At 42.6% G+C, this 27,891-nt stretch overlaps 2 protein-coding genes across 2 annotated transcripts in view; one reads left to right on the top strand and one right to left on the bottom strand.

Annotated features, from left to right (window-relative positions):
- LOC118102693 (meiosis 1 associated protein) overlaps nt 1-8,499 on the top strand; it is a 33,071-nt gene extending 24,572 nt beyond the window's left edge. Inside the window, exons 4-11 of the mRNA XM_035149059.2 lie at nt 999-1,154; nt 1,381-1,540; nt 2,906-3,047; nt 4,049-4,112; nt 4,195-4,337; nt 4,546-4,661; nt 4,899-4,980; nt 6,156-8,499. Of these exons, the coding sequence (XP_035004950.2) occupies nt 999-1,154; nt 1,381-1,540; nt 2,906-3,047; nt 4,049-4,112; nt 4,195-4,337; nt 4,546-4,661; nt 4,899-4,980; nt 6,156-6,392 (1,100 nt within the window). The 3' untranslated portion in view covers nt 6,393-8,499. The remainder of the gene's footprint in view (nt 1-998; nt 1,155-1,380; nt 1,541-2,905; nt 3,048-4,048; nt 4,113-4,194; nt 4,338-4,545; nt 4,662-4,898; nt 4,981-6,155) is intronic.
- Nucleotides 8,500-14,650: 6,151 nt separating this feature from the next.
- dok1b (docking protein 1b) lies at nt 14,651-27,881 on the bottom strand. The gene is made up of 5 exons (XM_035148503.2): nt 27,748-27,881; nt 18,335-18,658; nt 17,416-17,515; nt 17,150-17,322; nt 14,651-16,865 (listed from the first exon to the last, which is right to left on the bottom strand). Exons 1-5 carry the CDS (start codon nt 27,802-27,804, stop codon nt 15,531-15,533), a joined length of 1,989 nt encoding a protein of 662 aa, XP_035004394.1. The 5' UTR covers nt 27,805-27,881; the 3' UTR covers nt 14,651-15,530.
- Between the last annotated feature and the right edge of the window lie 10 nt (nt 27,882-27,891).

Raw genomic sequence — 27,891 nt, 5'->3', positions numbered from 1 at the left:
GAATAACTTTTGCCCGGAATCAAAAACTTCAGCTCTGCATCTCCCTCTGACAGATGAAAAGAAGCATTGACATATTTTATTGTAGGAATTTAGAGTTTTTTCTAGTTCCTGACTGGGATATTTTAAATATTCTTCCATCCCATTATCCCCCCTTTCTCTCTGCCTCTCCCCCGTCTGTACCTCCCCTCACTCGCTACAGTGCCTCCTGCTAATCTCCTCTCCCTTTGGTCCCATTAGTTATCTCCTGATGGGTCATTAACTATTAAACACCAGATAGAGGGAAAAGGAGGAGAGGGCTGCTCGGTAAGGTTTGTGTCTCGTTTGCAATAATAAATGGACACAGAGGGAGAGCAGGAGAGGAGGTGGGTGGGGCAGGTCCATATAGGGTGGTTTTCTGTTTGTAATGATTAGTGGAAATCAGTAGGAAAAGGAGGAGGAGAGCGGGAACAGTTCAGTCTGTCCTCTGAGATAACGCAAAGAAAAGACGACGGAGATATACATCAATTTACAAAAATAAACCAAAGCAGAGCAATTATCAGGCTGCGTCTTGTGTCTTCATCCAAACTGCACTCCTGCCTTTTCCCCTTCATCAAATCAAAGCCAGGCTTTCTCATCCAGACGAGCTTAAAAAGGTCTTCGGATGATCCCGAGACACATAAAGCCTCAGATGTCATCAAGTTCAGAGTTCTTCAGTCACTGAGGCTAAACTGTTTAGAATTTATTAAATGTTGCTTCCATCTAGTGGTCACAGATGGTAATTGTTTAAAAGTTCATTTCCCCCAGGAATGTCCTTAAGAAACAATTAGAGAAGTTAAACTTTAGCTAAATTATTGAAAGAAACAAATTTAATAACGATAATAATTAATAATAATAATTTAAAATAATGTGTTGTTGTCTGTGGTTCTTGCTAGTGAATTGATTATTGGGAGTTGAAACCTCTTCTTTTTTTTAAGTCTACCTACACCTGCATATTAATGCGTCAACGTTTCTGTCTGTAGAGTGTCTGATGTTGGGGACGGAGATCGACCTGCAGCGAGTGGAAAACAGCGCGATCGCCGTGGAGAGTGTGTTGAAATCATGGCTTCAAGAGCAGGGAGGTGACAGAGAGCACCTCCACCTCCTGCTGCCGAGCCCCACGGACAGTCCCATCCCAGGTTAGAAACAACACTCACACACACGCACACAAATGAATGTTTTGGGCATCATGCAATGAAAATATACAGTTTACTAATACACTGTTTTAATAGGACAATATTGGTGACCAATGTTGTTTTCACATTTTACAAAGAATATCAAAACTGGTGCTAAAACCGACATTGTGTGACCAGTTGTTTTTCTGCATATTATATCCTGCACTTGTGTCATTTGTCCCCTGCGTAGTGTGTGTGAAGTGTGACATGCAGGAGCGTCTGATCAGCCCCGCACTCATCCCCCTGACCCCCAACCTGGGAGTAAAGACTGAGAGCGTCCGGGACTTCCTGTCTGTCGCCAAGGGCTCAGCCAATCAGAGCTCACCACCACAGAGACTGAAAGTAATCAAGTAAGACGTCAGGCAGCAATTGACAAATATTTCAGATCTATCCCATTCAGCAGGAGCCGATCACGAGCTCTACCACTAACATTGGTTATGATAAAGAATGCTCAGGGCCCTGATGACAAAAGCCTGGTTACCCTTAGTTACCAGCCTCGACTTAGGAACCATTAGCAAGTGATGGGTAGAAGATCTTAGATTACAGCTTGGAGCATAGGAAGTTAGTAGCTCTGTAATATAACTGGGGATCACATCGCGTCATCGGCAGCGATCACATGAAAAAGCCAAATGCAGCAGAGAGGAAACTGTCAGGAATCAAACCGTTAATCCTCAGCGTCTGAACTAAGTCAGCAACAACCTAAACAACCACGTTTCTCATTTCCTCAACAAACCCAACAAAACTCACAACCAGACTTAATCAATGGGAGCACCCAGGGTGAAAAATATTAAACTGAATTTATTCCAGTATATTCACATGAAGTCCTGAATATTTGTATCAGTACATGGAAGCATAGCTGCAACTCTATGCAGCCTATACAGTAGAAGGCAATAATTATAATTACAATCTAATAAAATCTTATTGTCTAAAAGCATGTGAGGTTCTTGTTTAGCTGAACCAAATAAGTCTGAATATCAAATTAAAAGTTGTGATTTATCAAACTTTAAATAAGAGGAATGATAATTAAATTGTTTGATACAATTTTACGGTTTTAATTTGTTTTCATTTAATAGTGTTTGAATACATTTTCATGTGTCATGACACAAATTATACATACAGCACATGACACTGAAAGAAATATTTAAGAACTCAGTAACTGGGTTATCAGTAGCAGAGGAGTGATGTTCAAAGACAAAGAAATAATACACACACACACACACACACACACAAAGCATCCCATACACAAGTGAGTGCTGCACTGTGTTGTGTCTACACACACTGTCTCACAGTGCCTAAACCAGTTTAACAGTTTCTTTATCTTCCCTGATTTGCATTGGTTTTACATTTCCAGGAGCTGCTGTAAGATGTTTTGTGTGACTGAGTGTGTGTTTTGCATACAGGTCAATATCAGAGTTGTTTTTGTGTGTATGTGTGTGTGTGTGTGTGCTTTCCATACTAACAATGGTTTGCAGCAGTGACATTCAAATGAAGCTTCACACTTTACCTCAGCAGGGATGATGTCATCCTGTTCCTCTGCTATATGCTGCTGAAACACATCTCGGGACCTGGATGAAAAGAAACTTGGTTTTCATGACATGTGTACACATTTTTTTCAGTAATGAAGTCAAAAAGGCCACAAAACGTTTTCTGACATCGTAGACACACCAGTCCTTCATCTTGTAGGCTGACCAAAGTGTTGTGTGTGTGTGTTACAGGGTTCTGCGTGCGGACGGAGTGTGTGAGAGTGTGTTGTACGGCCTGCCATTGGTGATCCGTCCCACCACCTGCTGGCAGCTGGACTGGGAAGAAATGGAGGCCAACCACAACTTGTTCCACGCTCTCTGCCACACACTCAGGGTGTGTGACTCACAATTTGGACATTGACAGAATGCCTCAAAAAGAACTTGTGAAACATCTGACAACAAGAGAACTTATGCATCTCATGTGGCTGTCTAAGCTGAGACCACACTGTTTCTGTTACAGCTGCATATATTCACATCTAGGACTGTTTTGACAATTCCAGGATGTTTTATCTCACACTGCCAATCTATGTGTGTGTTTGCATCACATTAACCAGGTTGTAGGTTTAAGACTAGATTGGTATTAGTCATATTTGTTCGGTGGGGTGTAGATTACAGGAACTTAAGGAGCAAACATCTGGCAGGGCAGGTAGTAGCAGAAAGAATATTTAATAATGAATAGGCTTACAGTCTGTGTTGGCAAGCAAGAAAGTTAGTCCAGAACTCAGGAAGCAAAACATGGTGAAACACCAGGGAACAGAGCAGAAACAAAAGGAGCACAGACTAAATACACAAGGTAGAAAGGGATAATGGGGCACAGGTGAAACACATTAGACTTAAACAGGGAGTAAAACCAGCAAAAGACACACATGGCAAGAAACTTCAAAGTAAAACAGGAAGTAACAGGAAAATAAATTAAACGACCAACTCAAAAATCCCCAAACACTTCTGAAATCCAAATAAAACTAAGCAGGAATGACACTCAGTAGATGGCATCAGTCCATAAGGCCCAACAGTCCCCTTATGAAACCACATTTAACTTCAGTAGTAACAGACAACATGGCAGATTTTTTTCATTAAGATCTATGAATCAATGAAAATGATAAAAAAAAAAACAATGATGAAATGATGAAAACACAATGTTAAAGAAAAATTCCTGGATTCGCTTCCTTATCCGGATCCCTGCCAAAATGTGGTCTTCATTGGATCATGCCCCATCTCCCCACACAGTTTCATTCAAATCGGTACAGTTGTTTTTGGCTTAGTCTTGCTAAAACCAAACCAACCAACAAACAAACATTAATTTGGTGACATTATCTAAGTTGCCTTTTTTTTCAGAGTCGTGACTTATTCCTGCTGCTGCAGGTGGAGCCTGTCCAAAGGTCGACAGCCGAAAGCTCAGGTCAGTGTGTGTTTGTGTGTGTTTGTGTTTGTGTTTGTGTGTGTGTGTGTATGCACTCATCTGTATGTTTGTGTGTATACAGGTATGTATTCTCACTATGTCCTCCAGCCGTCCCCGTCTCTCACCCTCCTTCTGAAGCCTGTGGCCTCCAGAGAGTTGCTGCTGCCCTGCCATCAGCCAATCTCAACTCAGGACCCTGCACCTGATGCCATGCAGACAGTACAGGTTAGGTTTGAACTTTGTTCGTTATACACACGGTACATACACAGACGGAAGCATTCAGAAAGTAGAAATACTATGGATACATTTAAATCACAAATGTGTGCACTGATTTCAGGAACCACAAAACTATAAACTTTAAAACAGTCTAGACATTCTGATGTGCTGCTTTGGTTGATACCTGCATGTTTTCTGTCTCTGTTCTGTGTGTCAGAGTTGTCTCACTCAGCTGGACGAGGAGATTGTGTTCAACCCCCTCTCTCTGAGCAGTAACCTCTACCAGCATCTCAAGAGCAGAGGCCTGCTCTCACAGCCACGCTACCCATACAGGTCTGCACCAGAGACACGTTTATAAAACATGTAAATAGAAATGGACGAAGACTGCAGGTGAAGCCAGTGCAGAGATACCTGAAACCTGTAGTCTCTAAAAAGACCAGCAGAGGGTCCGTTTCTATAGGAATCTGTGGAAATGATTCAACATTTTCATACTGAGTCTTAATCACTAGTTTCATTACATCATGATGATTATTTGATGATGATAATGATGATGATGATTGATGATTCCAGGATCCAGCCAGCAGCTGTCCTCAGAGACCAGTCTCAACCAGCAGAGGGCGCTAAACCCACAGCCAGCAGACAGCCTCGACAGGTAAACAACACAGTTTTATGACAGTGTAAAGGTCATGAAGTGCCGCTCTCGTATGAACACAACCATTATCACATAATTAAGGACCAACGTTATAGCTGAAAGGAGCACAAATATTTTTATAAACCTCTTAATGCCGTGTACAGTGATTTACAAATTTCCTCCTCATTTGTCACTTCCTGGTCCACCAGATGGCAGCACTCTCTAGATACAGTGAAGCTCTTACTGTAATTACACACACACACAAGTACAAACTTGACCTTCATGCAAATGATTATTTTCTCTGATGAAGGGAAGTGATGCAGCAAACTGCTGAGGTCGGCCTCAGGGGAAAAAGCAGATAGAAATCTGTCAATGTATTTCAAGTGGTACAACGTTTTTTTGTTGATTTGTCTGTCTGTTAGGGTCAGGGCAGCATTACATCAAATCTACTGGACAGATTAACATGAATCTTTAATGTGTGTGTATCTCATTGCATCAAATAATTACTGTTTGTAGTGTGTATTTGTTTGAAACAAAAAATAAATAATTCTACTTATAGATTATATAGTTTATATTTATACATTATGGTTTTTATAGTTTGGCATTAAGACATACATCTGACCTGTCACTTCTGTGGTACTTTGAGATTTAGACCTATTTGCATTTAATGCATCTCTTAGAATTCAACTCCTGTAAATATGTCAGTGAGTATTTTAAATATAAATCATCATTATGTTACTTAAGCAGATTGTTTCAGTTCATCCTTCATTTTATTTCCTTCACATTAACTGGAACCTACTACGACCTGAGCGCATGTAGCTGGTGGTGATATGTCATCAGGCTCGATAAGGCTATGATGACAACATGCAAATCGTTCACGACAACAGAGAAACAATGTTTTCTCTGTTCTGCAGAAGGACAGATTTTGTTCTGTTTGATTTATCCAGTGTGGTAACACTTAGCTGCATGTTTGGGATTGTTTATACAAACACTCTGTTAATGTCCTTCTCCTTTTTTCTTTTTCTTTATCTCTCTTTCGTCCCACCTTATTTGGAGCCTCCCCCTCTTATCTCACTACTTCTTTACTCCTCTCTCCTGCAGTATTCAATTAATTTGCCTATTTATCTTGTGTTTTCAGAACTTTAACGTATTATTGTGAATTTGAAATCTAAAGGGTGTGCGTTGTCTCCATTCAGCCACCAAACCAGAGTCGCCAACTGGGATCAAACAGCAGGGTCAGAGCCACCGTGGCTCCGATGCCTTCGTCCTCCCTCCACACGTCCTCCTCCTTCTCCTCTTCCTCCGCCCTGGGGCCTCCGTCTGCGAAGGCCTCCCGTCTGGCTCTGACGCTCCTCAGCAGCAGCAGCGGTAGAAGGGGGGGCCCTGCTCCATCTCAACAGGAGGAAGACAATGATGACTCCATGATAATATAGTGAGAGCAACCGGAGGGTGAGTGGGCCGAGAGAGCAATACAATGACAGGGGAGAGAGAGAGAGAGAGAGAGAGAGAGAGAGAGAGAGGCAGTGAATAACATTCTTAACAAGTCATTTAAAATAGAAACAGTTTGAAAAGCCAACATGTCAATTCAAAGGGCTTTCGAGTGAGAAACAGTGTGGCTCACAGTCACATACGCACACTGAGGCTTGTTAAACTCACATCTAGCTTATGTTATACGTGTGGTAAGAATAAATAGAGACGAAAAGAAGGTGCGAAAAGAAGCTGTCATAACCCGAAGTGCAACAAAGCCTGAGTGTGTGTTCGCATTGTGTCACTGTGTGTGTTGTGCACATTTATGTGCAAGTTACTGTGGCTGTAAAGGTTTTGCAATCTGCCTGATTGCTCACGAACTTCACGATGGTGTCCGATCAGCCGAGCGTGTGTGTGGGTGCATGTGAGAAAGGAAAGTTTCAAGTCACTGCCATCTTTAGGTTGCTGTGACTGAAAAACTTTTAAAAAACCACACGTTAAAAACAATGAAAAAGCAGGAGAGAAAATGAAAAGAAGGGAAACAGCGCGACAATGGAAGATGGAGGGAACAGACTAATAAAGAAATTCCCCCAAAAATGACAAAAGAGGGGTGGTGTGGGGATACGAGAGGGATTAAAAGCTGATGTATGTATAAAAAGCACCGTCTGCATGTTGCAGCACAGCCACCAACACACGCAGTAAAACACAAGAACTCAAAACACAAAGAAACCAGTGACAGAAATACAACTGAGGGCGCAATAAAGCAGACGCACAGCAGCTTTGATACTATAGCGACTCACAGACAAACACATATGCACATTCCGTTTTTCCATTTTGCCCTTAAGTCCCAGTGTGAACACAGCTTCAGTGTTTTAATGAGACAGAGAGGAAAGCAGCAGACAGAGGGGCCTCTCTGCTCGCCTTCACCCCCACAGCTCGCTCTCTCTCTGGGGCTTGAAAGGCGGCGAGGTGGGGGGGTGGATGGAAGGAGAACAGAGAAAACTGATTTTAAACATGGTAACTTTGCTATGAAGAATTTCCAGTGTGTGTGTGTGTGTGTGTGTGTAGGGGTTAACTCGTGTTCATGCAGTGACATCACTGGTTGAATTCTGAGCAACATTGATTGTTCATGCTCATACGTAGATTCAGGTCGTTACAAACATCCATCATCCCTTTTATTAATTTATTACTCGTCAAAGAGCAGTGTCATCCACACACACAGACACACACACACACACACACACACACACACACGTATGCATAGACTTAATCAGTCTCCCGCCATTCCACCCCCGTGTTGAATCTTATAACATTAGGGTCCATGACTTCATGACGTGGTGATGTTGCGGGACTTCCGCATTCGCCGAATTACAACCACAACGATGCTTTTGTCTCTGAGGAGAATTCATCTGCACGTCCAAAAGTACCCGCTGACATTTTACCCACTTCTCTCTCTCCGTCCTTTCCTGCCTCACTCAGTACTTTCTTTCTGGTCATCACCAGCTCAAGTTGAGTGTATGAATTTCATACGTTTGTTCGAAACAGAACCACAGCAGCTTCTCCCTCTCCCCGCGGCCAGAGTTCCTCCGTTTGACCTAAGCACGGTCAGACACACTCCTCATTAAATGTCACAACTGTGAGACATTAATGGGACCTGACCTACGGCAACAAAAGTGTGATTGTTTGTGTTTGCAAATTTCATTCAGAGGGTTCTTTTAGGGTTTTTTGTGAGTTTTCGACCCATATGAACTTTGTTTTTCTTGTTCTTTGTTGTTTTACATGACAAACATCTTTATCTCATAGTAGCTCAGTCATGTTCCTGTTCAGCTTTAATGTCGTCATGGTTTTAATCTAGTTTACTGTTTGATCTTTAAAGGAAAAGAACATGGATTGATGTAATTTGTTCTCTCTGTAAATTCATACCAGTTGGCTAAACTGTGATTCAGCTGTTGTTTGATCTTCTTGTAAGTTCTACATATATATGTGTATATTTATTTATGTATTAAGGTTCTCTCAGAGTTGTATTGTAACAGTTTATGAACTGTGGGTTAATAAATGTTGCTTCCAAACATAGCTCATCTATTCACCTTCTGTCAGCAGGATGGAAACTGTCACAGACTTACAGGGCTATGAAAAACTACATGGATATAAATATATAATAGAGTGTATTTATTGATAGATTAGACACTTATCTTTGCAGTCATCACAGCAACACAAAGGTCAGAAGATCAAATGAAGGCCATTTGTTCTCAGTCAGGTTGACCACATGCTAAAGGGCAACATTAAAGAAACCATAGTGAACTAGAAGGTCACTCAGCACAGCACATACCTTACCAAGGCAGAAATTCAATCCAGCTGCACCAAATTGCAACACTCATAAACATGCCTGATTATTTTTGTCAAGATCCAGGAATTATTTTCTGTAAAATCTGTAAATACATTCTTAAAAAAACGCCAATTTCTGAATCCTGGATCCATACCAAAATGTACTGGGTTCTTCCCTGAGCCATACCCCATCGTTCCACCGTGTTTTGTGCTAGTTCCTGCATCATCCTGCCAGCTAACAGACAGACAAATGAAGAAATGCAGACAAAGACATAACCTCCTTGGTGGTGTTGGTAATTAAAACCTAAAACTCCTGTCAGGAAAAATTGATTTTGCTCACAGCAAGATTTTTCTTAAATCTATTTTTGCCAAGGAGGATTATGTTCTAATCAGCGTTTGTTTGTGTTTGATGATTAGCAGGATTACTCAAAAACTAGTCAACTGAGTTCTATAAATATATGTTACCTACTATATAACTAGGTTATAACCCAATTTCTTTAACACGGCAGATAGGGTGTTGGCCTTTGCGGATGTATGCGCTCTGCAAGCACCGTTCTAGTTTATCAGTTCTGCCAACCATTAAAAAGTTAAACATTAAACTATGTATTTGGTGAGAGGATTATTATGATAGCTATTGTAACTTTTTATCACCTTTTTCCATCACTATTTAAGTACTATGAACTGTGTCAATGTTAATGAGCATGGGGATGAACATGAAATAGTGTCTATACTAAAAACTCAGTTGAAACGTTATATTAAAACTTATTCATGTAGTCAAATGTTGGTCATGTGACTTGAGTTAAAACTTTAAAAGTTCCACACGCCACCCTTCATAGCATTTCATCCAATAGTAAACACTTTATTTTTAATAAATCAATAATAATCAGAGAATCAAACATTAGTGAAATGAGCTGTTCCTGCTGCTGGTACCGGATGAGACGCATCTTTTTCGTCGGTGTTACTTTCAGAAAAGAACCCACAAAAGAGTACGAAACTAGTACCAGTCATCACATACCACCACACAGGAGACAGTTTGTCTCTTGAGTTCAGATTCATTGTTTCCTGAGGGTGTAGAAATGACCTTTCACTGCACCGTTTTGTCTCATTTTGCAGACGGTGAACTCGCGTCAGCTGTTCTTCTGATGCAGTTTTCGAAACACTATTCTTGTAGTTTCATAAAGTGTTTAGCATTTTTCCGTCCTGACCTTAAAAAAAAAGAGATCTTTTGTGGTCGGCTGCCTGTCTAAAAAGTGCAGTAATATCTCGTCTATGTCTCATCAGCTTCTGTATCTGAGTCGAGATAATATTAGTACTGTGACTTCCTGCTTGGTTCGCACTGTTCCATTTCCTTCTTTGCAGAAAAAAACCCTCTGCCAGACTCTAACTGTCTCATAAACTATAATACACTGTCTCTTTCCTGCGATTGTCGTCACTGGAGGGACACACACAGCAGGACAGGGCAGGGACGCGAAGCAGCACAAGAGTCACAGTTCATACACAAGTTACAGGCAGAGAATAATCAACTCTCTCACAAGCTGCTGTGAGTAAGAACAGAAAGAGGAAGTGCATCTCGGTGAGGAGGAAGTGAGGAGGTGAAGTCAGGAGGCTGCAGGGACGTGAATTATCATCCCGCCGACAGAAATCCAAAAAGGTCTCGACTCCTACGCAGGACTAAAGTCTGGATGTCTCATTTGCTTATTAACGTGTCTCTGCCACAGACTCGTGAATCACCTCATCTGCTCCAGAGGTTAAGCATGAACTCAGTTTCGTCTTTTGTCATTGTCCTCAAACATTTACGAGCCACCAAACCAGGCTGGAAACAAATATCACTTTATACACACATTCCTCTGCATCGGCATCCCCTTTATTCTGAAACTGAACGAGAGTCTGTCATTTCCTCCAGCTACAGCACCGAGAGCCGAGAATGAGTGAATGAAACTCTCTCTTTCAGACGCACCGGTGAATGGGTTTGCCTGCGCAGAGCTAAAAATAACAGCTGGTGGTCTGCTGGGTTTCAGGTGAAGGCAGAGCACAGACGAGTCGTCATATTTAATCAGACTGTAACATCAGGTCTCTTATACTTCATGTTACCATCAGACAACAGATTCAGGAAACGCAGAGCACCAGCACCTCCTTCTATTTTACACAGTGCAGCTGACAGGTGCACTTCCGTTTCTTTCAACCTTGCAGCTCATTTGTATTAACAAACTTATGTTAATATGTAGATTAGTACAAAGTTGTTAGGTTTCCTAAGGGGTTCTGCACTAATGACAATGTTTTATTTGAAAGGTGTCACCCGTGGTAATAGTTTATGATGAATTATCAACCAATTCATGCAGCTCTGCAGAGCGTTTTAATGTTTTTCAGCTCATTGTGTTGGTGTTAGAGGCCACAACTCTGTTTCTCACCACTCTCCTCGATCTCCCAGCAGTGGCCAGTCAAGTGCCCCCCCCCCAAAAAAGGTACCAACTGCGAGATACAGAAGCTCCACCTGTCTGTGTGTGTGTGTGTGTGTGTGTGTGTGTGTGTGTGTGTGTGTGTGTGTGTGTGTGTGTGTGTGTGTGTGTGTGTGTGTGTGTGTGTGCAACTCAGCCTCTGACATATCTCGGATCTCAGCAGAAATTAAGTGCAGTCTCCCTAGTTTCTTATGAAGGGGAGTACAAAGCTCCACAAGATTCATAAAGCTCTGCGATAAGCATTATCTTTTTTTTGCTTAAGTTAAAACATTGTTGCAGCATGTAAAAACAGTCCAGCACCCACGAGAAGCACCTGTTTGTTTGTGTGATGTCAAGTTTCAGTGCTTCTTGTTGTCGGACTGATCCAGTTCTCTTTCTGTAAGTCTGACATGACCTTTAAAAAAAAGTCAGCGACCCTGAAAAAGTTACAAGATGTACAGCAGACAACAGGAAGACTGACCCTGGCATATTAATAGTCAACGGTTGTGTGTGTGTGTGTGTGTGTGTAGACGAAATGCAGAGACCTCAAACCTGCAGCCAAAACTGACTAGAAACATCACATATACACACACACACGTAAATAAGGTTGTGTCTACCTTTTAAAGTCAGTCTATTTATCTATACTGAATATGCTTTTTTTTTTTATCTCCTTTTTCAAAATGAATCAAGTTGTCTCCAGTTTTTAACCCATCGCTGATCCGTCTTGTCTCTGCACCATAACACCGAAGGACTTTCCACTGACTGATTTCTCCTGAGCTCCCAGAGGTGGATCTGAAACTATGAAGTGAGATATGCTTTTTCAGTATGAGGCCACAGACACTAACACCAAGCACGCACACACAACAACAACACACACACGCACGCAATCACACAGGCATGCACAAAAGGTGATATGGCTGCAGTGCTGCGAGCTGAAGAAACTTTTTCACACATAGACTTATCTATAGCCGTCTCTCACACACACACACACACACACACACACACACACACACACACACACACACACACACACACACACACACACACACACACACACACACACACACACACACACACACACACACACACACACACACACACACACACACACACACACACACACACACACACACCAGGCAGTTGGTTGAACTGTTTCTGCAGATGTGTAAAAGGTCAAAGCAGATGAGGAGAGAAATGAGAGGAAGAGAGGAGACAGAAAGTGAACTGTTTGTTTTTGTGGAGTTCTATTTAAATTTGATTCAAGTGAAAAAAAACAAATCACCTAATCATTATGATTTCATACTCTCCAGTGTGAAATCATAATGATTAGGTGACTCACAGTCTTCTGTGGGTATTTGTGTTCAGACTCATCATAGCTACACAGAAGACACTCTGAAGGACATTACAGCCTTTAAAGGAATAAAGTCTAACATCTTGGGAAATAACCTTCCTACTTCCTCCCTGAGTCAAAGGTGAAGACTGATACCACTCTCATATGTGTCCGTTAAATACAACGCCACAACCAGAAGTTAGTCATCTGAGCTGGAGCTTTGCGCAGAGGCTTGTCGTTAATGTGAGGCTGCCAGGCCACCACAGGAAGTCAGTGCATCTGAAGCCTATAAATAGTAGAAAAACTTTAAAAACTTTAAAAAAAGCGTTCACTAAAAAGTACAGCTATGTGTAAATCCACTCAAATGGACTAAACATTAAGCACAAACTTCTAATCATTATTTACAATATTAGACTAGAATGGTCCCTTTATGAAACCACATTTAATTTCCCTAAACATGCCTGATTTATTCTCTGAGAAATCAACGACCATATTGTCCCGTTCACCTCCAATCTGTACGAATGAAACATTTACTTCCTGTGGCTAAGCATATCGCAGTGTGGCAGTTCAACTTTGGTGAACTTTGATGCCCGATATTTGCTTTGCATCCGAGTGTTAATGGCCCTGCCCTTTAAGAAGGTGAAAAGAATTTGCTGGATCCGCACCAAAGTTTAATAGATTATCCTTCCACCAAATCTCGTAAAAATCAGTTGAGTACTTTTTGCGTCATCGTGATGACAAACGCATACGGTATCACTATTATTGTTTTTTTCATCATGACAAACAGTCTGACAGAGCTGAAGTATTACGGTTACACAACTGTTCCTGGTCTCACTCTCCTCTCTGTCCAACCACCTCTCCTGTCTCCCCCATTTCTCCCCCCACAATCCTGCTGCTGCTCCGGGTTTCTCCCCCGTTAAAGGGACTTGTTTTTTCTCTCCACGGTCACTAAGTGTTTGCTCATTGTGGGAACTGTTTTTTCTAGAATATTACAAAGTCTCCACCAAATGACTTGACAAGTATGTTGTGATTTGTTCTGAAAAGTTTCTGCCGCTGAAAACTCCGCAACTATCAAGGTTTCGCTCTCATGTCTTCAGAACATTTTACGACCAGAATGTGGCCAAAGTCTTCAGCACACACACACACACACACACACACCTGACTGAGTAAACGCTAACAAGGAAGTGCTATATAAAGGAGAGAACATTGACAGCATAAAAACAGTACCACCATGCTGTGTGTGTGTGTGTGTGTGTGTGTGTGTGTGTGTGTGTGTGTGTGTGTGTGTGTGTGTGTGTGTGTGTCCTTTCCCCACCGGGCCCTTTCAATGAGTTCACCCCGAGTTTAATGAGAAAGGCAGAAGTTCTGTTTTTCTTCCCCCTTCTCTGCACGTCACTTCGTCTTTTAGAGAAGTTTCCTGTCCAGAACATTCTCCAGCAGCAGGTGGGGGGATAAAGGCCAAAAAAAAAAAAAAAAGAGAGAGGGATAAATAGGGATGAAGAGCAGTGGCGGCGACAGCAGCGGCAGTGAAGGGAACAGTTTGTACCGGTTTGTAAGCCAACCAGACGCAGACAGGTTCCTGCAGCCAGCTTTCATCACGTCAGCCTCTTTTTCATCTGCTCTCTTCTCATTTATATCACTTTATTTTCCCAGTCCCCATCCTCAGCTCTGGATAATCACCAACATGTTACCCCTTTTCTCTGCTGCATTTTTTCCCCTCCCTCTTCCCATTTTTCGCTGGCCTCCTCTAACAGTACCTCCGCAGTTGAAATGCACGGCGTGTCCGACACGAACCGGCCGCCATTAACTGTCACCACGGCAACCCAACAACAGAATTGACGCAGGGAGGAAAAGAAAGGAAGCGAGAAAGACAGGCAAAGTAAGAAAGGACGTCTTTGTTTCGTTTTTCGAGGCTCGACATTAACGGTACGATTAAGTGGTTGGAAACCGCCTGAAACAACAAAAACAGAGCGTGGCGGAGGGAGGGAAGTGGAGGATGAGGTCAGACTGTTTCACTGTCCCACTCGCTCCAGAACAGAAAAGTCTTTTCAAAGACAAGATAACTGTGTCTAATTGGCTCATGATGAGATAAATCACACAGGGGAAGTAGTGATGCTGCATTTAGGGGAGTTTGTTGCTTTATGTTTTCTGAGACATTTTTATTTTTAGTAATATTTACAGACAGCACAGCTGTTTCTGACACATACACACAAGTACTGACACATTACAGGGGGTTGGTTAGTTAGTCCGTACAGAGAAACATAACATTATTTTATCTTGTGCAACAAGTTGCCAATGTGAATCTATAAACCCTTTATGAACCATGTACGTCAACATAGGGTCCAAAAGTCCCACTTTTCATGCCTCCTCCAAAACGGGAACAGCGAAGTTTTGTGGACGAGTGGATCCTAAGATGCAACCACGTCACATATTAGTGTTCTGGGCTGAAAATGTTCTACATCTTTATTTTGGTGGGAATTAAGATAAGTCATCAGTCCAGAGAACACAAAAGTTCCAAGTCCCAGCCACCCAAAAAGAGAAAGCTCCAATCCGGTCAAAGATCAAGTCCTCGTCGTCACATTGTCCCAAACTGTGGAGAAACAGAAAAGCAACAGTTTCCCAGTCACTGCAACAAGCTGCTCTCTCAGCTTGTTGCAGTGAAGCCTGTAGGCCGAGCTCCTTTTGGCAAATCCATACGGTTTCTGTTTCTACGACCGCACTGTGGCTTCGTACACCAATTATGGGTTTCGCCATACAAACACTCACTCTCCCTCTTTCTTAAACACACACACACACACACACAGGGTGGCCCGACAACAGTTGCATAAAATACCATCATAATGTGGTTTTCTCATAGTTGTGAGCTAATCCAGAGCAAATGGATCGACTGTCTCAAATAATTAATCCAGTCCAAAGATGGAAGAAATGAGAAAATGTGCTTAGTTCTCATTTTCTTCGTCGTCTCTCTTATTTAAAAGGATAAAAATGTTCAGTCCACGTTTGGAATAAAGATGTTAAATATCTCCCAAGTTGTCATAGATAACATCAGGTGATCTCTGCGGTGCCTGCTGGTTCTGGCTACACCAGGAGCTCACAGGCGTCTCTTTCGACACTTCGCTGAACAGCTCATTCCCTCCTCCTCCTCCCCAAATGTTGTTGTTGTTCATATTACCGCCATGTTTCCCAGGGGGCAGTGGCACTGGCTCCTTCCGACCGAACACGTCCCTTCCAGGTTTGGGAGCAGTGACCGGTTTTCGCCCCCTTAAAGCTGCAGAAGGAGGCGCTGTGCCACGGCTCGGGCCCAGTTGCGGCGGAGAGTGTCCTGATGGGGCTGCCACCACTTCCTGTCTTTTCTGGCTGTAAGGCTCCAAACGGGCCTCGCTGTAGATACTCATCTCTAAACTAGCGGGTGCACTTCCTTTGGCGCAGCCCTCTGGTTCGTCGTATATGTGCTCCGAGGGAGGAGCGGGAGGTGACGCAGCGCCCTCCGCTTGGCCTCCAGGGGGTCGCCTGTTACTGTTCACCCCTCTTCCCACGCCTCTTCCTCCCCCTGCCGCCCCGTTCAGATTCAGAGCACTTGTTTTCTGGAGTAACTCCAGGCTGATCTGGTCGTACACATGTGAGTACAGGTCAGGATGCTTTCTGTGGTGATGATCCCCTTGGGTGCCACCTGCCGAGGCCTCATCTCCCACAGGTCGGAGTCGTGGGCTGGGCACTGGAGGGGTGGATGAGTTGCTGGTCTGGTTCTGCCCCTTGATGCTGTCCACCGGGTCCGAGTAGAGGCACTCAGAACTGTACAGAGGCAGACGGACCGAGTCAGCTGGCTCAGAATAAAGTCCAGCATGTTCATCAGCTGAGGAAAGACCTTTTCCTGTCGCGTGCCCTCTAAGAGTCCGTGGAGGGGCCCCTTCTCCTCCCAAAACCCCTGACATGGCTGGTGGTTCTGGTAAACTCCTGCCTTTAAGTCCTGCTGCTGCTGCTGCTGCTCCACCTCCCTGCCCTCTTCCGGCTCCGCTTCCTCCTCCGTCTCCCACCTCTCTCTTCCCCAGCACGCCGTCAGCAGACCCCGGCTTGCTGCCACCCGAATCGCCGTCTGCCTCACGACTGCTGCAGCTGCTGCTGTCGCCGCTTCCCGTCACGCTGGCAGCATTGCGTATGTGCTGCAGCGTCGAGGGGCAGTCTGGGTCGAAGTTCAAGGGGCAGCTGAGGTGGGGATCCTCTGTCAGAGCCTTTTGCGACTGGATGGCCTGGTTCACCAGCGTGAAGATCTCGTTGCCTTGCTTGGTTTCGAAGGTGAAGTTGCCTGGGCCCGAGTCGCAGCGCCGACCCGCCTCGAATGAAAACATCACCTATGGAGTTAGGGACAAATTACAGAGTTGAATGTGTGGCCAAGTTCATGTGACTGAATAAATGTCTACAGAGGAGTTTGAAATGCCGAAACAACCACAGCCTAAATAGCTTAATATCTCTGACATCAAAACTCTGACCACATGCGCGCATACAGTTACTTAAAGTGTCTTGTGCACTTCCTAATAACCAATCGTCACAGCCTGGGACTAAATTTAACGTAACAAGCTTCCTCAGCCTGTTGTCAGGTGTTGTCAGAGATCGATCATTTCTCATCAGTACCCACCCGGTCTCTCCCATATCTCCTCAGCAGCTTGTAGGGCCACACCAGGACGTTCCTCTTGGTCATCGGCTCTTTCAAGATCAAGACGTCGGTTTCGGCTTTCAGCCAGTAGCTCCCCACCAGGCCGCTGCGCTCCGACGCCTCGGTTCGCTGAGTGCTCACCCAGAACTCGTTCACTGCGAGGAGAGGATGGGGGATATGTATAACTTATATGTTGATAACGTTTTTCTTGAAATCTTTAATGATGTTAGCCTTTTTTTTATCCTCACCTTCCTCTCTGGAGTAGTAGATAAGGTTTTCAGACATCTCCATGTTCTGGGGTCCTCCATTAGAGTCGGCGACCGTACTGCCGCTGCTTCCGCTGCCTCCCTGTGGACCAAACACAGAAGCTGCTGTCAGGCATGAACTGAACCCCGGACATTCTGCGGAGGGGCTGTGTGTGAGAGCGCAAATGTGAGGGGAGTTTCTCCTGCCGACCCTCTAGTAAAAACTCTGGATAATGTCCCGAATGAGCTCGTGTGAGAAAACAGCAGGAGATTCTCCGGAGGATTAACCTGCAACAGACGCGCGGTGCTATACACTGCACCACTACCCTGAACCCTTTAGTCTTCACATAACATGCAGGAGTTTGCTCTTGAGATTATAGAGTGAAAGAAACTGGGAGCTTTTCAGTATCAACACTAAAAGGACAGAGAAAGAGTGATATAAGAGAAAGGGAAAGAGAATGAAGAGTTAGAGTTAGTGTGTGCAACAGTGAGTGAAGCGGATGGACTCTTCCTCCAGGAAACTCCCTCTGGTTTCCTTTCTGCAGATACAGTATGTTATGTTCATGTGTATGTGCGTGTTAGCTCACTCAATAGTTGTGGCCTGCGAGGACCCTCCAGGGCCTTGTGGGAACATTTGGCAGACTGACGCAAACATTGTTGAAAACTGAATTTAAAGCAGCAGTTCTTTCCGACCAAATTCAGAATATTGTGTTACTTTGTTTGAATTCACAAAATAAGACAATGAGAGCACAAAAAGAATTTCAACACAAGGAGGAAGCTTCGACTTAAAACCTCACACATCCACCCATGGCTTAGTCACACTGTTTAAAGCAAACACACAATGGTATCAGTCAACCTGCTTTGTATGAGACACACATCCACGTACCTGCAAGATAAAGGAGGAGGAAAAGAGTAGAGTTACCTGAAATGCGATGTCACACATGGTATTCATCCATTCCATGGCGGCGTTCTTCTCTGCGGAGAACACGTACGTCTTGTCGTTGGTTTCCACGCAGAAGGCCGCCATGTTCTCTTTGGGGCAGCTCTCCGTCAGCGCCGGCAGGATGGAGATGCACTCGGACAAGCGGATGATCTTCTTGTCCAGCTTCCTGGTTTTCTCATTGGACCCGCTTCCCGAGCCTCCGCTGGCCCCGCCCCCGCTGCCTGAGGCCGAGTCGTAGAACTCAAGGCGTGCGATGCCATTTTGGCTGGCGGGGTATAGGACCAACCAGTTCTTCTTCCATTTCTAAGGAGAAGAAGAGAGAAAGTTAATATTATTATTTTCATACCAACACAGCATCAAAACTTCTTGTGTAGTTATATCATAGTGATGAACTCAGACACTATTAGACAACTTTTTTATTCCATACTTAAAGGTTCAGTGTGTAGAATTTAGTGACATCTGATGTAAATATAAAGTATTTAAATATAAAGGGCCCATTCCAAGGGTAAAGAAAACAACAATTCTTACAATTGAGATGTTTACACACTAATGAAAACATCGCTAGGATTATTTTATATTCAATTTCTGCCAATAGAACCCTTTCACCTAAATCTTACACACCGGACCTTTAACCTTATACATGTTGTGCAGGTTAACTATGCTGAAACCCTCATCTCTATTGAGCCTTTTAGCCCTTTTCAGCTCATTGTTTCGGTTTTAGAGCCTCATCATCATTATTTCAAATTGCAGTTGGCTAAGAAAAGCTCTGATAAATCAAGAAATACATACACAACACAAAAAAACAACATAACACTAAAGGAAAGAAAAACTGAGAAAGCATCACATGTCTCCTTCAAACTAAAACTGAAAGTAGACAAACTGGGTAGAGGATGACAGGAAAACGAGGAGGTTGAAAGCAGAAACTGAAATTGTCTGTCTGAGAAAGGAAATGTGGTTTGTTCAGGTAGCAATGAAGGAAAGGTCAAATGCAGAGTTGGCCACAATGTATTAAAGATGGATGAGTAGAGAAAAGAAAATGTTAACGTGCACAGAAGAATTGAGTCAAGTAAACTGTTTGAGTCTGCCGACTGGGGCCTTCATGTGGGAGGCGTGTGGTGATAAACCCACTGAAGCTTGACTCAGATCTATTCCACACACCGTTGTTTCCCCTGCATTCAATCACCAGCAGCGAATCACGGTTAAGAGCATTAGTCATCACTGCTCAGAGAGAAAAGAACCATTCACCCTCCAAACAATCAAAACAGGTCCTGCTCTGGTTTTTTACTATTTGATCCAAATAGTTAAAGCTGGTGACAATCTGGACCAAAGAGCAGAAATAACCACATAATGACACTGCTCTGTGCAATTACAAGGATATTATATTCACTTTGTTAAAATCAAATCCACCTCATACTGTTAGTTTGGGATGTTGAGCGCATTTCAAGCTTTTATTTTGAAGTAACCACCAGGCCATGAGGCTTCTGTCCAACACTCTTCTGCATATCTGCTTGTTTTTCTTGTTCGTTTACTTACCTCTGAAAAATTTGATACTTTTCCTTTTATTTATTGACATCTACTTGATTTTATTTAAATTTACTTTATCTAATTTCCTTTATCACTTCATGTTTTCGATAACACTGCCATTATTGCTGAGCATATGTGTGGCTCGAGATTGTGTGAATGAAAAACCATTTTAGTAAATACACCCGCTTCAATAAATATCAGACTATAACTGCTGGTATGACTTTTTTTCCTTCATTTCATGAGGTTAGATAACATATATATATTTTACACCACTTCCAACTAAAGAATAACCTGACACAGCCCTGATCCGAGGTCCCTAACAGGTTAAAAACATGACATGACTGGTTTCAAACGAGGTGACGGGGGCCTCGTTTCTCCCCGAGGACAACAGCGAGGAGGAAGAGCCAACAATGATCTCTTCCTCCCTGGGGAACAAACAGGGACACGACCAACATGATACACAATACTGAGCAATAAGACGCACAGCGAAGGTGTTTTAGACTCCGGATGTTCAGTGTCAACAGTGGACATGGTGGCACAATGTGAGATTATGCGCGATCACTACAGAAAGTAGTTCACATATGGAGAAACTGCACTAGAAAACAGAAATGAAATGATTTGGGAAGTCCCCATCATCCCTTGTACCCTCTAGATGTGTGTGTGTGTGTGTGTGTTTCCCCTACATTCAATGAGCTGAGCTTGTGACAGGAAGGTCAGCATTTTGAGAATCATTCAGCCAGCAGGGAAAATCCAGCGAACGAAGAAGAAACACGACAACTACAGGTCCTGAAATGATCCCTGCTCAGTGAGCTTTTATTTTTTTTACAGCTTGAACAAAAGAACATCAAGCGATACATCTGAAAATCAACATGACCTTCAAGCAGCTCACAGATCCGTGTGTATCCAGTGTAACAGCAACTAACTACAGCCCGACAGATATTGATGACATTTATATACTGTAGATATTTGTTGCCTGTTGGTATAGAAACCAACTGATTTATTAGTTGGCCAGTAAAATATCAACCTTTCACAGAAATATCAGAATAAGCCTTTTATGTTTGCTGATATGAAAACTTTTATTTTAGAGAATAAACAATGCAGAGAAGATGTGCATCCATGTTTACGTTGTGTTTTTTCTATTTACGTTCTATATATTTGGTTGTATTTGTGTTTTCATTTATTTATTTTAAAGCTTAGGGTTAAACTGTAAAACATCAAGACTCGGTTGTTCCTGTACCTTCTATCCCAACTGAAAACTTTTATTCTGAAATAATCTGGAATACAGTGTTGGCCCGAGGTCCCAAACTAGGTTCTCTAACAGTGATACTTCAAATTAAAAAAAAAATATATATATATATATATATATATATAAATAAATAAACACACACTCACATTTATGCCGACATATTGATACTGGATATTAATGTTGCATATTAGCCCAGATATACTGTTCACCAGCTAAACTGGATGCCGCTGTATAGTCGTCATGTTCTTACTGCAAACATTGCCAATGGTGGACATAGTATTTAGATCTTTTACTTAAGGAATCAATAGAGGAAAATGGGAATGAAGTGCTGTTGCCTGATATGTGAAATAAATTTGCTTAGTTCTGGGTTTTGTTTGTTAAATCTTCATTTGAAAAGCTGTTTAAAAAAGCTGTTAGCTGTTAAAAAAGTGTAACAGAAGTGGAAACATTACGTAAAAATACTCACAGCACGGAAACAGGAGGCGTGTGAGTCAGTTTAAAGGTCTAATTGTGGTATTTGATAGATGCTCCTGATATAACAGCAGCAACACGCCCCATACGCTGCACATTCTAATAGTTAACCCTCAGCTCTTAATAAGCTGTAAAGGCCTCGTCATGTGAAAACCAGCTTCATCGGTTTCTACATCTCAAACACAACAACTGCCAGAAAGGACAGGAAACGTGTGGGATTTTCATTTTCTCTGGGATTCGCTTCCTTCTTCTGCACCCAGGTGTGTCTCACTTTGTGTGTGTGTGTGTGTGTGTGTGTGTGTGTGTGTGTGTGTGTGTGTGTGTGTGTGTGTGTGTGTGTGTGTGTGTGTGTGTGTGTGTGTGTGTGTGTGTGTGTGTGTGTGTGTGTGTATCTGTTTGTATTGTTTTAAATATTCCCTTGGTCCGTTCTAGACCATCTGTTGCAGCACTCACTTCCTGCATGTGAAACTGCTGTTCCATATAAGGCAACAGGCCGTTATCATCCACAAATACACAGAGTGGAAATTATGCAAAAGAGAGATGACAGACGGAGGGAGGGAGACTTCCTCACTGATGACCTGCCTGTTCACCAGAACACAACAGAATTAGATCGGATACAAGTGCATGTGTGTGTGTGTGTGTGCTTCACTCCCGAAAACAACACACTGGCTTCAGTGTCACGGTGACACACTCACATTTCCAAATAGAAATTATTAAAGAAAGCAAAAGCTTCAAGAACTACAAGAGGCTCTTAACAGTTTTTCTTTTTAAGCAGCTTTTTGCGACGGATTTTCCGTTCTTCCTCTCCTCTGTCATGTAGAAAGAAGCCTTGCTTTGTTAAATCTAAAATAACCGCCCGTGGGTGTCGCCAAGATGGCTGCCGAGTGGCGAGCCTTTTAGTCCATCTTGCATAATTCTTTCAGCGTAGGTTTGAAACATTCTTTCAGTTTGTAATCGACAAAAAAAACACGCAAGTAAGTCACTGAGCAGTTTGGAAAGAAAGGAAGAATAAAAATCATCCTTTCATGGACGTCAACAAACATTCGTTTCCATCAATATGTTGTTGTTTTTTGAAACGTCTTCACCTCAGGCAGGCCCTGTTTGTTCTTCCTGTCTTTCAACAACGTAGGGGACATGGTGACAGTTTTGGTTTTTCTTGTGAAATGGTTTTTCTTTTTCTCCTATGACGATGAGGAGACTGATCCTGTTGGTTCTTCGGTGTGCGCTCGGCGTGTTCATTTGTTTATGAATTTACATCACATTTAATTTTGCATGTCCAAACCACTGTGTTATTTTGAGAAACTTGTAGATACTATGTCACGTATTTCAGAATAAGATTAAAAGATTAAAAGATTAAAACTAGGGAAGGTCACATATTTCTTTCATTATGAGCAACAATTTGCAAATGTAAATAAAGTGATCCGAGAGGAATCTAGGCTCTGAGACTTTGACTAATCACAGAGCAGTTCAGAGACAGAGGGCGCTCCTATTGGCTGCACGCCTCTTCGGTGAAAAGCCGGCCATGAATCAACGGTGGAAAAATCCTACAGGAAAGGTCACTATTCCAGCTTTGGTAACAACTGCCAGAAGCAATCAAAAATAGGTAGAGAGCGTATTATCGAAAAATAAAAGAGAGACAATAAAAGCAATAAAAAGTTCCCGGGTCACGTGTGCACCAATGAAGCCCGTGCATCTACATTTTCTAGCGATCCCACCTACTGCAGCTTTAAATAATTCAAATTTTTGCTTTGATTTGGATTCATGTCTGCAGACAAAAGCACTCAAAGCTGTGGCTGTACATGACACACGAAGAGTCACCACTGTCTGACACTAACTGCATGTAATGGAAGAAGTGTGAGATGAAGCCGTGGCGCAACACTGCAACGTTTCTCATGAAAAAAACTCTATTTGATCATCCTGAAAACAATGTTAGTACAATATTATCATTTCATTTATGATGAAAATGTGGTTTTTGAAGTGGAAATCAGGTTTGATTATAATCACAGGAAACGATAAGCAGTGTGGGAAACTGAATGCAATCTAAGCGATAATCAACCCTATTGAAATTGTGCAATGACTGACTCAGAGGAGAAGGACCAACCCTGCAGGGAGATCAAAAAGATTCTCTTGTGAAAACATAAACTGAGTCATAGCCCGATTGTCCAACAAAAGCCAAAAATCTGCCTTTTGTCGGTTACAGCGTCCATTCAACAGTTAATATCTTTGTCTTTGTTTAACGCGTGAATTCAGGCCACAGTGACAAGATCTCTACACTGAGGTATCGGGGTTATTGTTTGCCGATATAAAGACTTTTATATTTACAGAGTCAACATTGCGGAAAAGATGTGCATTTATGTTTTTCCCTTGAAGGAATTATAGTTTAGATGATGGATGTATGTTTGGTTGTATTTCTGTTTTCTGTCTATTTATAGTTTTTCCATAATTAAGTATGTGTGTGGTATAACTGTAAAATATCAGGACTCAGTTACACTTCTTCATCAGAAGGGTTTCACAATGACATCTTGAAAACAATTGCCAATTTTGTCATTATTGTTGGATCGAGACAATTTTAAATATATATATATATATATATATATATATCAGCTGAAATATCTGTATCTGCAATTTTGACTCCCTCATATCGACATTGGCCCGGTCCGTCTCTAAAACAGATCACCTATTAATTCAACTACAAGAGGATCACAGTGATAGAGGAGGACGTCTTGTGCTGAGTTACATTAACTCATATGGAATCACATGAAGAAAAAGCCAATGGCAGTGGAAAGAAAACTACACCGGTAAAAGAGTGAGTAAGAACTCTGTAATTCTTGTTTCTGCACAAGCTTAATCAGTCCTTCCCATGCATGACCAAATAAAAAAACCACACCACTCAACCTTAAAATACATCTGCTGCAGAGAGTATACGGACAATTACACATTTTCCTTCGTCAGCTTGCTTCTTACTACAAAAGAGGGGGTGTTACTTTTCTTAAAAAAGTATGATTAAGTGTCTGATGACACCCAGTCCTATTAATCCATGCGCGAATTATTACTTCAGACATGAAACTCTGACGTGTGAATGTAGCCGCCTCAGGGTGTGTAATACCACTTTATCCTGGCACACCCAGTCTGTTCAAGTGGCGGCGAGGCCCGAGCTGTTGTCTGTAGTGCTGCTGCGGAACCATTCACATCAGCATGAGGCCAAAAGCTTTTTTTGGCTGCAGGTAAACTAGAAACGGCAGCACAGTGGATGTGAAGCCGTGTGGCGGACAAGCAGATGCACGCACAGACGGAAACTTTCCCAGCACTAAATCTCACGTCGCTCTGATGCACACGCTTCAGCCACGACATGAAATCAAATGTCAGCTACTGCAAGTAGTCTTATCCTACAGTATATTCTCTGCACAAACGACCGTATTGTGTTCATGTACATCTTAGCTGCACTTCACAGAGCAGCCCAGCCCGTTCACCTTGTTCACATGTGCTTCTGATTGGCCGACACCCTCGTGCTTAGGATGGTATGAATACCTTTGTGTGTGTCACAGTTCAGAAGACGCAGCAAATATGTTCCTGTATGTGAGAGGAGTCTGAGACACAGAGATTGAACATGCTTCTCATTTTTCACATCTCCAAGTTTCAGTTCAACTATTTTTGTACGTGAAGTTGAGTTTACTCGTCACCAGGAGCTCTGATGGTGAAACAACAACCCAGATGACATCATCAGGGTTATCCGTCAGAAAGTGTGTGCTCAACGTTTTGAGTTTGGTAGAAGTGGACGTCAGGATGTCTCGGCCTCCGCTGCATCGAGTTTAATCTCATGTTTTAATCTAATTCCGAGTTTGAATCATAGAATAACAAATATTGACTATTGAAAATATTAGTGCACCAAGTGAAATTAACAAGTGCAGATACTAAGGATGGAACTAGTTGGTAGCTGTTGTTGTTTGCGTGCGTCCCAGTGGCCTGAAGGTCTTAGACCTCTCTCCTCTCTCCTCATTTCCTGTCAGCGCTCTGCAAGATATCAGCAAATTAAGGCATAAATGACCCAAAAAAAACTTTTTAAAAATGACAATCATGCAAGGTTTTTTTTCCAATAATCCATAAATGTCATCTTTCAAATTCTTACTTTATCTTAACCAACAAAAAGAAGAAAAGGAAAGGTGCCGTTTATACTGATAGAGACGCAGCATATTTGTACATAGAGACATCCTGTGCCTCTTTAATAGATTATTTAAAACAACTAACTTTTCATTAGAGCCCTATCAGTATGGATTTTGGGGAGCGGAGGCAAGAATGGAGCGACGCCTGATCTAGTTCAGGCAGCCAGCTCGAGCTGCGCTGCTCCAATCATGTGACATACCTCATGTGACATACCTCACTCTCCACAATCGTCTATAATACACACCCAGGCGAGCTATTTAAGCAGAGAAAGATGTCCCATCACTCCCTTTGCTTGCCCCCCCCGCTGCTGCGTTAGAACTGCTGCCAGTTGCTTCAGCCCCTCCACCAGCCCAGCATCCACCTGTAGGCTCCGACGGGGGTGGGGTTTACAAGTATATGCTCATCACTCCCATCATATCTATGTAATCATATCTGGGGGAGTGATTAAGTCGGAGCCTAGACGCCAAACTGTTGTTCTACTGTTGAATAAACACTTGAACGCGAGTTGTCTGACTGAACTGATGTTAATGACTAAAACATTTCGGATACAGATGTATCGGCCGATTTGAACATATTAAAAAAATAAGCAGTGATTCCCAAGATGTCATTATCAAACTCCTTTGACAAATAAATGTAATTGAGGCTTGATATTTGACAGCTAAGGCCATTTCTTGACATGACACGAGAGAGCAGTCAGAAAGAGAGTCCTTCCCTCTTGAGTCACATTTTCCGAGTGTGCACACAGGACCGAGGCCTATATATGTGTGAGCGTGTACGTCCACGAGCGGCATTGCATAATTCACCATAGCGGCAGTTTCAACACTGATAGAACACTCGAGCTTCCTGTTCTGTTCACTTCTCCTCTCAGGCGTTTTTTTTTTTTATCATTTGTAGAATTAGAAGTTTTCTCTTGCAAACACTTCAAGCTGTGTTTTTTTTGCAGGGCTCTGAACATGTATTGTGGAGCGGTGATTTCAGGGCAGGAAACGGGGGCCAGAGTGTTGTGTTGGTACGCGTCATATGACCAGATGGAGAGAGACGGAGAGACAAAGACCCTCTTTACCAATCTGAAAGAGTAAAGTGAGTTCTTATCCGGCAGTGGAGCTCTGACACCAAAGGCAAGGTTGCTGTGAGGCCATGAACTGAGACAAACACTCAGATGCACCCACACACACACAAGTGTTATCACTGTCCTTTCAGCAGTATGCAGTCCAAGCATGTGATGTACATGAAGGTGTGTTTGCAGAGGTGTGAACTTCCCAGTTGTACAAATCTCAATGGCTTGATTTTGAAAAGTGCATTAAAAGCTCACAAAAGCAACAACTATCCAACCTTCGTGTATTTTGACATTTAGTGACATTTACTACGGTGCACCAGGGTTTTACCAGCACATCAACACCCACACACACAGACAGATTAAAAAACAGATGCACGGTAGCTTCACTCCAAACCACCACATCAAAACCAGTCCAGATCAGATCAGTGACACTTCAGTAACTTCCTCTCTTTGCACAGTGACTGGGCTGTAATTGCACCAATGTGTGCTCGGCCTGTTTATTTACTGCCACGCCAAATGCTTCTTTACTGGTTTACAACTGGGATCAGCATGTTTTTGTGACCTCTGAACATTTCTAAGACTTAATGGGACACCTTGATTTCCTTGAATTAAATAAAAAAAATACTTAAAAGGGTTTGTAGTGTCTCTAAACTGCACCATATGAGTAATAATGATACATGATACTAATAATATTCCTACAGTGACATTAAGTATGTTTAAAATGTATTTCATCTTGTTTTTAGCTTCCTGAAAGGAACTTCCTCATATTTAGCTGCTTTATTTATTGCTGGTCAGTGTCTAATCGTTTCAGTGTTGTTTAACATCCTCAACACGCTAATTATAAGGGACATTATCTTAGAAATAAACTCTATTAATCAACAAATGAGCAAAAACAACAATGCCACAACAGAACCATCAAAATGTAACTTTTACCTTCCCAAACTTCTGGTGCTGCACATACAGTTGTCCCTCCTTGACGTGGGTGTCCATGCCCACTCCCACTCCAGAGGCTGCTCTCCCTCCAGAAACCACAGCTTGGACTTGAACTTGCTGCAGGACCAAACTTTTTGGGTGTCG

Source organism: Hippoglossus stenolepis, chromosome 23 (genome assembly GCF_022539355.2).
Source record: "Hippoglossus stenolepis isolate QCI-W04-F060 chromosome 23, HSTE1.2, whole genome shotgun sequence".
Lineage (NCBI taxonomy): Eukaryota > Metazoa > Chordata > Actinopteri > Pleuronectiformes > Pleuronectidae > Hippoglossus > Hippoglossus stenolepis.
The sequence above is the reverse complement of the archived record's forward strand: the minus strand, read 5'-3'. Positions and strand labels throughout refer to the sequence as shown.

Bases quoted from the DNA above. Each gene is read 5' to 3' on its own strand.
- dok1b (XM_035148503.2), bottom strand. From the start codon at position 27,804: ATGGACACCCACGTCAAGGAGGGACAACTGTATGTGCAGCACCAGAAG. The intron at 18,659-27,747 runs GTAAAAGTTACA...TCTTCTCCTTAG, and splicing joins AGCACCAGAAGTTTGGGAAG to AAATGGAAGAAGAACTGGTT. The intron at 17,516-18,334 runs GTAACTCTACTC...TTTGGTCCACAG, and splicing joins TGTGTGACATCGCATTTCAG to GGAGGCAGCGGAAGCAGCGG.